The sequence below is a fragment of the Coenobita brevimanus genome, chromosome 47 (genome assembly GCF_032717465.1).
Source record: "Coenobita brevimanus isolate Jiangsu-jjx chromosome 47, ASM3271746v2, whole genome shotgun sequence".
Taxonomy (NCBI): Eukaryota; Metazoa; Arthropoda; class Malacostraca; order Decapoda; family Coenobitidae; genus Coenobita; species Coenobita brevimanus.
In genome coordinates, this window is record NC_137000.1 from 8618294 (window position 1) to 8630505 (window position 12212).

General features: G+C 43.5%; 1 protein-coding gene across 1 annotated transcript in view; it reads left to right on the forward strand.

Annotated features, from left to right (window-relative positions):
• Reps (RALBP1 associated Eps domain containing) overlaps positions 1–12212 on the forward strand; it is a 110799-nt gene that overhangs the window by 20881 nt on the left and 77706 nt on the right. Inside the window, exon 2 of the mRNA XM_080271669.1 lies at positions 11001–11175. Coding sequence (XP_080127795.1) covers positions 11001–11175 — 175 coding nt within the window. The remainder of the gene's footprint in view (positions 1–11000; positions 11176–12212) is intronic.

Genomic DNA, 12212 nt, shown 5'->3' on the forward strand with positions numbered 1-12212 from the left:
AGAAACAAACAAGCAAACCAACAAAGAAACTCCACCAAAAACGATACTGCGTCGGACGACGTCCAGGCAAGGTAAAGTGTGACAGGAAAGATGGGAGAAATAGGAAAACAGAGGACAGATACAGAAATAGTGTGATAAAAGTGAATGAAGAAGTGGGCAGCACTACATCAAGTGAGTGGATGATGGTCGCCACCACTTACCATGTAAGAGGTTGGTAATGGTTGTCTGTCTATCTATCTATTGCCATGCTCCATAATCCCATAAAGGGTGGCCATTTGACACCGAGTTAGTTGTTTTACAGGGAGGGGCACCAACCCACTTGTTGACACGTAGGGAGCACGTATGGTTTGGTTATATGGTTACCACCCAGCGTTGTAATTGGTTTCTTGGCTTACAGGAAACCATTTGGCTTTCGATGATGGTTTAGTGTACTGTAGAGTTAACCCCTTGATATCGATGACACATTGTGATATTTTATTCTTCCAGACATCAAATGATTACGAGTATATTCAAATTAGGACAGAGCTTAAGCTGTGAAGGGGATAATGAAGACTATAAATATGGTAATGTCTTACACCTTCAGTTCATAAAGTCTTTCTTGAGCTGAATAAAGTTTATAAATATCAAAATATATAAGTCACCGGATTCAGAGGGTTAAGCCAACATCTTTACAATTAATGATGCTGATGGGCTTAATACTACTGAGCGTGGAGGTAGTTAGGCCTATGCTGAACATTCAAGGTTCCTTTTATTCGTTTCTCGAACCATTCTTTCCTTTTTGAATGTCAGTAGGTTCGGATATGTTCATGAGAAGGTCGTTTGAATAAATACGTGTGTGTGTGTGTGTGTGTGTGTGTGTGTGTGTGTGTGTGTGTGTGTGTGTGTGATAGTTTCCTATCATGGGTCCAAGTTATTAACCGTACACGTGTTTAGCCCTTTCGCTGCGAAGACAGTATATTGTTGCTACCTCCGGATGATTTTATTCAGTGAGGGGAAAGATTCATAGTTCTGAAGAGGTTAGTATATGCTGTACGGTGCCTGACCCCCTCGGTAGTGTTCGATTAATCTCCAGTACTGAATATGATCGCCTGGAAAGAGTAAGAATGAAATGACTAAGACGTCTTCTTGGATATCAGCTAAGTAGGCCTATGTGTGAAGTTCATTGAGTGCAGTAGGCCTGTGTGTTTGTCTACGATTTTAATGTCTCTTGTAGACGTACTTTGTCCTTCACGAATTTAATAAGATCTGTTGGTGTGTGTTTGTGTTTTGTTGTTTTGGTCTGTGGCTCACCTGAACGTGGGGTCGACGTTGTAGTTGGGTTTACATTGGTCATATGGCGAGTTTGTCTTAATTTTAGTGAATGTTAACTTTGTGTTATCATGTTCGGTGGGAGTTAGTCTTTCTTCTTTTATTTTGTGAGGCATTATTAAACGTGAATCATCTGCCCTTCACCATCCATAAAACGCGGCTTGATCATGTAGAGCTATCCACCCATGGCGTGTGTACATACATACAGCCAGGGATGGTACCGTTTTGTGATAGAGTCGTTTCCCATGATATTTTCTTGTTGCCGGGTTCGTATGTAGTTTGGTGTTGTTTGGCGTGGTCTTGTCTGTATACGTTTGTGCTGGTGTGTGTGTGTGTGTGTGTGTGTGTGTGTGTGTGTGTGTGTGTGTGTGTGTGTGTGTGTGTGTGTGTGTTTAACCTGGGTCATGCGGCGATTATGCTCTCATCATCATTGAGTTTTATAAGTATTATTATTTTTTTAATTCCATTGTTAGCTGCCATACGCATTAGTCTTCCCGCCTTTCGTATTATTAGGGTTAGGATATTGGGTGGAGAGAGAGAGAGAGAGAGAGAGAGAGAGAGAGAGAGAGAGAGAGAGATGGGGGTAGGGGGGATTTTGGAGTTTAAGCTCGCAGCCCTTGTTGACACCTCCCCCCCCCCTCCCTGACTTTCCTCTCTCTCAACCTTTCTTCCAACTCACTCAGCCTTCTCTTATCTCTCTTCCGACCCCCTCACATGTTCACTCCCGCTTCCCATTCTTCTTGCATTCGAATTTTAGTTTTTCTTTTTAATTACTGTTAGTTTCGTGGAATTTTTCAGCAGGACAGAGTCGTCGGATATTGGCTGGAATGAAATATTTTTAATTTGGCAAAAAAAAATTGTAGAGGGACCGGTATATTTTAATTACCTGTTAGCCGGAAGAAGGGGGGCGGGGGTTCCTAGCGTCGCAGTGTTAAAGCTAGATACCGATATCATCAAACCTTTCCGCCATGGTTTGAGAGAGAGGGGGGGGGGTAACGCCGAATGATATATTACCCTGTGTGTACAGTTAAGAAAAACGTTGCTTTATCTTTCAGTCGAGTAAGTACGGTATGAAACTCATACACAGTATTCTGAAAGGTTTATTGGGTTCTTAAGATCGCATTACAAAATTTCGGTAGATATTGTTCATTGTCTCAATATGTATCATAATGAAATATGTCAGTATAATCTCAGTCCTTCCAGATGCTCAATATGTATCTTTTAGCAGGATTTCCTCAGATTTTGACCCAGTATAGTGGCGGTGGAAATGAATTATTGGCTGCAGCTGTACCTATGAAAAAATTTTCTCTCTCTCTCTCTCTCTGTCTCTCTCTCTCTCTCTCTCTCTCTCTCTCTCTCTCTCTCTCTCTCTCTCTCTCTCTCAACAAATGATTAAAATATAGTCTAGATATTCTCATATCCAAAACAGGAATCTCTCTCTCTCTCTCTCTCTCTCTCCCCCAACGGATGATTGAAACATAGTCTAGATATTCTCATATCCAAAACAGGAATGTTTTGGCACCTCTCTCACTTCCCTCTCTCCCTCCGGCGTCCCTACCCCCTCTGACTCTCTTCCAGGCTCTCTCCCTCCCCCTCTCACTGTGTCCCCTATCAACGAATCCCCTTTAGCCTGGTGCCGCGGTGGTGCCACGTTTCTGTGATGTACCGCGTTGCGCGTCATAACAAACCCACGCGGTCCTGGGCGAGACGTGGCAGGGCAGCATCTCCGGACCAAACACAGCCACGCCGCAGGTCGCTGACATGTTTTGATGCCAGTGCTTGGGTGCCATCCGGGGTGGGTTGGTCTAGCTCGCATTTCGCTGCTCTTCTCTGTTAAATTATCAGCTCGTACTGTTTAATTTAGGCCTGACTAAAACCTTAATCCCTTCAATGCGATTACGCAATTCTTTTTCATTTTATTCTGGCTACTGGAAAGCAGTCTACTTCAGCTAACAGAAGCCCTCTTGTAGGCAGTGGTTTAACGATGCTTGCATTTAACCTTCGATTTGGAAAAGACTCTCCAGAGTTGTAGAAAAATCGTTTGGTGCTTGCAAGAATAGGATTGAAAAGATGTCTTCGTCGTAAAGGCAATAATGTAGAACCAGCGTTAATTAAATCACAGCTGCGGGATATTGAGGAGGGGGAAAAAATAGTGTCAGTGTTGTGAGGGCGGGGCCAGTGCCAGGCTGTGTACGTAGCATGTTGTATAATCTTGCTCGGCCCAGTTAACAAGAACACACAAAAGCAGACATAAAAGAAAGGTGAATGTAGTCACGCACCTTCCCTACCCTGCCTACCAATTAGTGGCCACCTCACTGCGTCGAGTCGCCGACAAGTAAGGTAAGTCACGTAGCTACACATTAGCTTACACCCCATTTAGTTGACTTGTCTTCTAGCCGTCGAGACTTGCTTTCTTTTGCACTGTGGCTCTACTTTTGTATATATATATATATATATATATATATATATATATATATATATATATATATATATATATATATATATATATATAGGCTACCGGTATATCGATTACACGATTTATTCAGCTTAGCCAAGACCTGTATTTCGTGAGGGGGTGAGAAGCAGTCTATTGTACATCAAACCTTGCCGTATGATATTTTCGTGAATTCTGCCACCACCAGACGATTTTATTCAGCCAGAGCTAGATCCCGCGTACAGCAGGGGGATAGAAGCTGTCGCTGTGTATCTGCAGTACGCTAACGACATTTCTGACTACTCCGTCCACCACCAGATGATTTTATGTAACAAATCGCTAGGACCCTGTGCACGGAAGGGCATAATTCCTTAACCCTAGCATTATGTTCATGTTGCATTGTTATCCCTGTTACCACCAAACAATTTATTCAGCTAGGATCTCCATAGACTGAGTACGGTAACACCAGTTGTAGGCTATTTCTGCCAGCTGCAAACGATGTGTTTTGTAGGTTAAGAAGTCTGTCATTGAATTGGTTAAATATCTCCCCCAGGTTCTAGTACAAATAGCTGTTGAGACTAGTAATCTAGGGGGAACCTGAATGTAGAGGGCAGGATGTGGTGGATGAGTTAGTGACAGACAAGGCTACTGTAAGTCAGTGTAGGCAGAGGTGCGTCGTGGTGACTGAAGGTGATGGCGGCGATATACGCAGTAGGACGGTGAGGAAGGAGAGAATCAGTGACTAGGTTATGCAGGGGGGCAAGGTGCGATGGTTTTGGAAGTGATGTAGAAAGGATAACGGGTGTGCAAAGAGAACAAATGTGACAAGACTGTGTAGGCGTGGGAGGTGCGTGGTGGAAATGGTGGTGGATGATCATGTAGCCGATATACGCTGGGTAACGGGTATGGAAGAGAACAAATGACTGCGAAAAGAGTGATAGATTGGCATTGCATTAATGTAGAATAAGAAACTGTAATTGTAGAATTGCAGGTGGGGGAAGTGCCAAATGGTGGATGAAGTTGGTGGGAGGTGGGTTTAGACTATAGACCTTTGTTAAAAAAACGGTGTGGAATTAGGACGGGCTTTGGGGACATTGTAGTACACTTTCCCTAGCGATAGTTTGCATATTGCGTTATTGTTATCCTCTTGAACGTTACCGAGGCAAACTATGTCGGTACCAAAAATTTAAATGACATAAAGAGAAAATCAGGGTCATGGTGGTGGTGGAGGGTGAAGCAGGCGTTATAGGCTCTGAAATCGGTCTGTGAGTTTGGAATCAGGGTGTGGAGAAAAAGAATGAGTGACAAGGGTACTGTACTGTAATTCGGTGTGGGCGGGGTGTGGCGTGTTGGTGGTAATTGAGGTTGTTGAAGCTGGTCCAGACGCTGGAAAGTGGAAATGGGACGAATAGGTGGCTGAACTACCGTAGTGTAGGTTGCAGTCTATCCACGTAGGCGGGGGAGGGAGAAAGAGGTTATAGCTGTTGTTGTTGATGATGGTGGTGGTGGTGTGGAGACGATGTACACCAGAAAATAAATCTAAAAACGAGAAAAATTAGCGACTAGCCTACCGTAAGATATACACTCCGGTATGTAGCCAAGGCTGAGGGGGGAAAGAAGGTGGTTGTTGTTGTTGTTGTGCAGTTATATAGACCTTCGCTGGGAACTGGATCAGAATTTACAAGGTTTGGAAGGAGAAAATTACTGACCAGGTTACCGTATGTTTATCCATATGAGCGTGGTTGTGGTACTTTAGACGACTTTACGCCACTCTTCTCCGCACGTGACAATGGGTGGAGGGAGTAGCTAGCTATAAGAGTTCCGAGCTGCCTGTCACTTGCTTGATTGTGAACATCCGCATTCTGCTACACACACACACACACACACACACACACACACACACACACACACACACACACACACACACACACACACACACACACACACACTTAAGGGTGTTAGTTGAAACCATAGGGTTGATTGGGAGCTGAGGGAAATGGGTCGTGAGTATTAGGAATATTGGGGGTTAAGGGAATTGAGATAAATGGACTTATAGGGTAGGAGTGAGGGTTGGGAGGGGTTAGTTTGCAGTTTAAGGGTAATTTACCAGAAGGGGGTTGGAAATGAACCTGTAAGGTAGGGGTGGGGGGTAGTAGTAGTAGTAGTTGTTCCTTAGGCAGTCTGGCCGAACAGCCCCGAGTCCCTTAGGAAGGCCATGGCCAAGACCGGGCTTTCCCACAGAGCTCTTAAAGAGTGTATGTTGTGTTGTTGGCGTAGGTGATTGTGTGCAATGCAGTCTTCCATAAGGTGCTTGATAGTATGGGGTGCTGTGTTGCATCCTGGACAGGCATCAGTGACGGAGTCATCCAGCCTCTTCTGGTAGCTTAAGAGGGCTGGATGGTGCCCACATCTCAGCCTGGCCAGGTGGACCCTGTCCTCACGAGGAAGATAGGATTCAGAAGGGTGGATGTCAGGAGGGGTGGGGGGTTGAGGGGGTTGGTTGAGAGTTAGGGAATATGGCTTCTGTAGGATTGTGGATCATGGGGGTTGTTTGACAGCTTGAGGAAGTCTGGGATGGGGGCTGAGACCTAGAGGATGTGACTCCAGTAGGGTTGGAAGGTTAAAGAGTTGGTTGGCAGCTGAGGGAAATGGACGAGTTGGAGGATTGGGGTTTTAGGAGGTTGATGAGAGTTAATGGAAATTGACCAGTAGAGAGTTTGGGAGGAAATAATGGGTTGGGGTCGAGGGGGGGATAGAGGCATAGTCGAGATGGGGTTGAGGGGGGTAGTTAATGATTTTGATGTTAATGGAGGTTGCTTGTAATTCCTTCATTACAAGAAAGTTCTCCTGTTAGGCTACAAATAAAATAATCTGGTGGTAACAAGAAGAAAGTCAGTTTATCATACAGAAGTGGTTAAGGGAGAGGAGCTATAAGGGATGGAAACTGGAAGAGTATACAGTAGATGCACAGGGGAAGGGAAAGGTGCTTGAATACATGCTGTGATGGTAGTGGTAGTCTGATTGTTGTTGTAATTGTGGCATCAATTGTAGCATGAATGTTGTAATGATAGTGTCACTAGGGTGGTGATTGTTTTGGAAATGGGTGTTGGTGAGTTGATTGTGGTGCTCTCATTTGTTTGTGATTGTCAGTATGGCATTAGTGATCATTTGTGTTAGTATTGGTGACAGTTGTGATGGTGGTGAATTTGTTGTTGTTGTCGAGTTGATTGTGGTGCTTTCATTTGTTCGTGATTGTCAGTGTGGCATCAGTGATCATTCGTGTTAGTATTGGTGACAGTTGTGATGGTGGTGAATTTGTTGGTTTTCATCATTGTTAGCAAAATAGAGACATTAATAACTGGAAATTATTGGATGAGAGAGAGAGAGAGAGAGAGAGAGAGAGAAGGTTTGGAGATGAGTTGTTTGTTTGTTCAGCGAGAAAAAGGGGGGAGGGGATTTCTATCATGTGAGAGAGTTGGGGGATGAGATGTTTTTTGTATGTTTGCTTGGTGAGAAAAGGATGGGAAGGGATTTTTATCATTTGAGAGAGAGTTAGGGGATGAGTTTATTTTTTGTATGTTTGTTCAGTGGGAGGGGGAGGGGGAGATTTTATCATGTGATGAAAGAAAGAGAGAGATGACGATTTCATGTTCATTCAGTGGGAAAGAGAGGATGGGATTTTTGTCATGTAGTGATGTCAATGGTGATAAAAACTTCCAACCAAATTATTCCTTGTACTGCATCTCTCAACTAACCACCAGTGCCTGTTTACTCATTTTCAAGCAGAAGTTTCACACTGAGTGTTACCATATGAGTTACACAGCATTCAGTCTCAGTTTTAGTGTTGAAAGCACAGTTAGGCCTGAAAGTGACACTGATGGACTGTGGTAGTGGCAGATACCAATTATTAATTTCATCATGAGGTTTGGTGTGTGCCCTAAGGTGGTGTTATGGTCCACCACCTCTCCAGGAGGGGAAGTAAGGGACTGAACATTTATGGTAGCTACTCCTGTGCTGTCTCTGCCCCCCCTCCCCCCACAAGTGTTGGTACACAGGAGAAGTATGGGACTTAACATTTACTTTCATTCACAACTGTTAACTACCTACCCAATGGTACTATTTTGCATAGCCTCCTAGGAAGGCAAGTAGAGGACTGAACATTCACTTTTTTTTTTTTTTATCTCATCTTAAAAGCTTCGATAGTCACCTTAAAGTAAACTAGGAAACTAAACATATACCGTTATTATGTGCATACCTGTATTTCTCCATTTACAAGTGTTGCTCAGGTTCATCACATCTTCATGGAGAGAAGTAGGGGACTGATTATTTACTAACTACCAGTATTTCTCTCTGTACTCTCCTTGCCCATGTTGATAGGGGTATTATGTACAGCCGTCTATGTGAACACTCCCCTCAGAAGTTGATAGTATAACAAGAGGAGGTGACCGAACATTAACCTCTTATATAGGCTATGTATGCTTTGTCTCATTAATGATACAAGAAGAATTATGGGTGACTGAATATTTACTCTCATGTGCATACTGTTTCCTATGATGTGTTGCCAGTGGAGAAGTAAGGGGCAGAGTAGGGTATATAGCGTACTGTTTCTTAGTGCCAACTTTCCTCTCAGATCCAGCATCGGTTTGATGGGAAGTAGGGGAATGTTCAGTTATTCTTCATGTATGTTCACCCTCCATTACTGTAGTTCACTAATTACTTCAGAGAAGCCCTGTGCTGAATGTACCGGTAGTTGTTTGTGTGTGCTTATTTACTGCATATTTACTGTCTAACATCTCCATAGAGAGAAGTAGGGGCGTGGGCTTTTATCATTCATAATTATGTTCGTATGCTCACCTCACAGTTATTGTTACAAAACAGTATATACCGGTACTTTTCCATGAAGAGAAAAGTAGGGAGCTGCACCTTCATCCTTCATAAGTACAGTACTGTATTAGTGCAGCCATATTTAGGCATTTTTCACCACCAACTGCAGTAGGATAAATAACTACAGTACTTAGGTATCAATTATTTTTAGTGTTGTCTCATATCTATATGATAATTTGCACATTATTCATCAATAATATCTGCAGTACTCTGCATCTTAATTGTCATCAACCATTTTCTCGATTATATACTGTCAGTGATTCTGTTCTTAGTACTGGCACAGTAGCTATTAATAATGGAAATACACCCAGTTCCCCCACCCAGTTAAACCTTTTTTTTATCAATGCCTGTCTCCCATGGTGCCTTTGCCAACCTTCATTTCTCATTTAGCTATTCATCCGTCATAGCTAACATGTCAGGCAAGTAGGCAGCTGAGAGCTCTGTCCTTAAGCTTTTGCCTAACCACTTCATTCAGATGACTGTTTTTATTCTTGCTTCCTATGGACGATTTTGTTTAGCTTAAAGACTTGTCGAAATGGAGGGGTTAGAAACAGCTTTCGTTAAACTCTTCAGTATGAGAGATATTTCCTGAGCTTGAAAGAAAAATCATATGGATGCAGCAGGTATAATATACTGCAATAATACACGGTTTATTCTCAGGTTGAATATACTGTAAAAATATACGGTATGTTCTCAGACTGAATACTGTATATATACAGTAAAAATATTTGGCATATTCTCAGACTGGAAGGGTTAAAGTCAGCTACTCTACCATACATCTTTCATCCCAACCATTCTCTCTATCCCCTCAAAGCATTATTATTTATCCCATCACACAACCATCGTCGTCATCTCCTACAACCGTCCATCCATGCTTCCCACACCCCTAACCATTCAGTCCCATGCAACCATCCAGCTGTCCATTCTCTCCCACACAACCATCCTTCACAACCATCCATTTTTATCCCTAATAATCATTTAACTATCCAGCCTGTCCCACACAACCATCCCTTGCAACTCACCATTTTATCCCTCATAATCATCCATCCATCCCTCACAACCATCCACCCTTCCCTCACAGCCATCCATCCATCCCTCAGTCATCCCTCACAACCATCGACTCCATACATTCCAACCCTCCATTCTGACCTTCACACCCATTCATCCATCCATCCAACCACTCCATCTCTCGCAGCCATCCATTCCTTTCTTCCCAACCACCCATCATGACCATCCATCCATCCATCCATCTTTCACATTCACCCATCCTTCACAGCCATCCATCTGGACCATACAGCCTTCAAAGCTTTCTGTCCATCCCTTACAGTCATCCGTCACAACCATCCGCCCCATCCCTCACAACCATCCACCCCATCCCTCACAACCATCCATCAATCCCCCACAGCCATTCATCTCTCCCTCCCTCCCATGCAGTCACCCATCCATCCCTCACAATCATCTATCCATCTTTCACAGCTGTGTTACACCCACCCCTCATAACTATTCACCCCAGCCCTCACAGCCATCCACCTCATTCTTCTCAACCATCCACCCCATCCCTCACAACCATCCATCCATCCATCCCGACAGTTATCCATCAATCCATCCTCCACAGTCATCCATCTATCCATCTCAACCATCCCTCACAACTAGCCACTCCATCCCGCACAACCATCCATCCATCCCTCACAGCCATCCATGCATCCATCCCTCAGAGTTATCCCTCACAACCATCCACACCATTCCTCAAAGTCTTTCCTCACAACCATGTTCCCTATTCCTATTAAACATCCACTCCATCCCTCACAGGCATCCTCCAAACTACAATACCGTACCGGTACCACTAACAACCATCCACACCATCCCTCACAACCATCCCTCACAATGATCCACCCCATCCTTCATAGCCATCCACCCCATCTCTCACAGTGATCCACTTCATCCTTCATAACTGTCCACTCAGTCCCTCACAACCATTTACTTCATCCCTCACTGACGTCCATATCATTCCTCATGGCCATCCATTACTCTTGTCATGAATATCTTTACATCTTCATAATTTGCAAGTCAGTAAAATGAAGAACGTTTGGTAAAAAATGAGGAGTAGGATGGCATGAGGGAGTAGCACTGTCCTATTTTTAGTTTCATTGTTGTACAGAATTACTGTATTATACATCACAACATCTACAGTATCTCTGTTTTTGCAATGCTTATTTCATCACAGAAATAAGTAAGTACAGTATTGATCAAAAGGATTTTGATTTTTTCTTTTTGAGGAGAACACTCAGTCACAGCATTTTCACCATACAGTATATATCCCAGTAATGCTGTACAGTTTGATATTTGTTTACTAGTTATTCTTTATCATTTTCAGATTGGCCATGTGTGTGGTGGTACAAGCCAGGGGTGGTATGGGAGAAAAGAGCTTTTTGTAGCACTAAAGCTGGTGGCTGCAGCCCAGCGTGGCCTGCCTGTCAGAACTGAGTCACTTTTTCTCGGGGTGGACCTCCCGCTGCCTAGGTTACACACTAACAATAACACTCATTATGGTAAGTGCTCAAGTTAACCATTAAGTGTGGTTGGTGCACTTTTTTAAGACCAACACTTAGGAGATTTTGTACAAATGAGAGAAATTATAGAAATAAAAGCATTTTGGGTTTAACTCAGGTAGCTGATCTTTACAATACTGTATTAGTCTTCCTGTCTGTCCATAGAAAGATTCTTTAATCCCAGATGGGCCACAAATGAACCACCTTCATGTAACTCTGTCCTCTGCCATCAGGCTACCTTCTTTCCAGTTCACATCACTCTCACTTATATAGCTCTCCATTGCATTCCTCCCATATTGGACTGCAGGGAAATGAATATGGAGATGAGGCAGAAAGGGCTGTATCTACCTTTGATGCCTTTGTCGGACCTCTTCTGTACGGGGATTACTTCTCCATGATTAAGGGTGCTGTTCAGGTCTCGTGACAGTGTGGTTGAGATATGCTTCCTGTTCCAAGCAAACCAGGGGAAGTGACAACAGTAGTTAGTCCATGAGCCTATACAGCCATGCCCCATCACTGGGAAGTTGCCATGACCTGCCTAAAGATTGGTCATACATGCCTAACACATTGCCGTCTCCTGGAGGGAAGACCCCCTCCTTATTGTGAAAACTGTCTGGTCCTATTAATTTTACCTGAGTGTCCCAATTTAGGGGATGCTCATCGTCGATACCTCCAGGTTCAGGGCGGGAGATGGGTCTTACCTTCTCTTCTCTTTTCTTGAATGATGGGGGGAGTTAACTTCGCCATTGTTGAGGAAGCTGGTTTCCTCAGTCACCTTGAATTTTTATTCATGGTTTTAACTTATTGTTTTATGCATAAGGTTTATGGTGTGTCCTCGACATATAACATGAATTTTCGTGTTTGATTCCTTTTTCTATTTATTTTATATACTTCCCTGGGACAGGGAAGGTTTGGAGCCAGCTGATCCTTAGCCTTTGATTGATGCTGCTACTGTGAGTGAGGCAATAGGCAGGATGTAGGTGGGGAAGGCAGCAGGTGTGTCTGGGTGGACTGCTGAAATGTTGAAGACCTCTGGA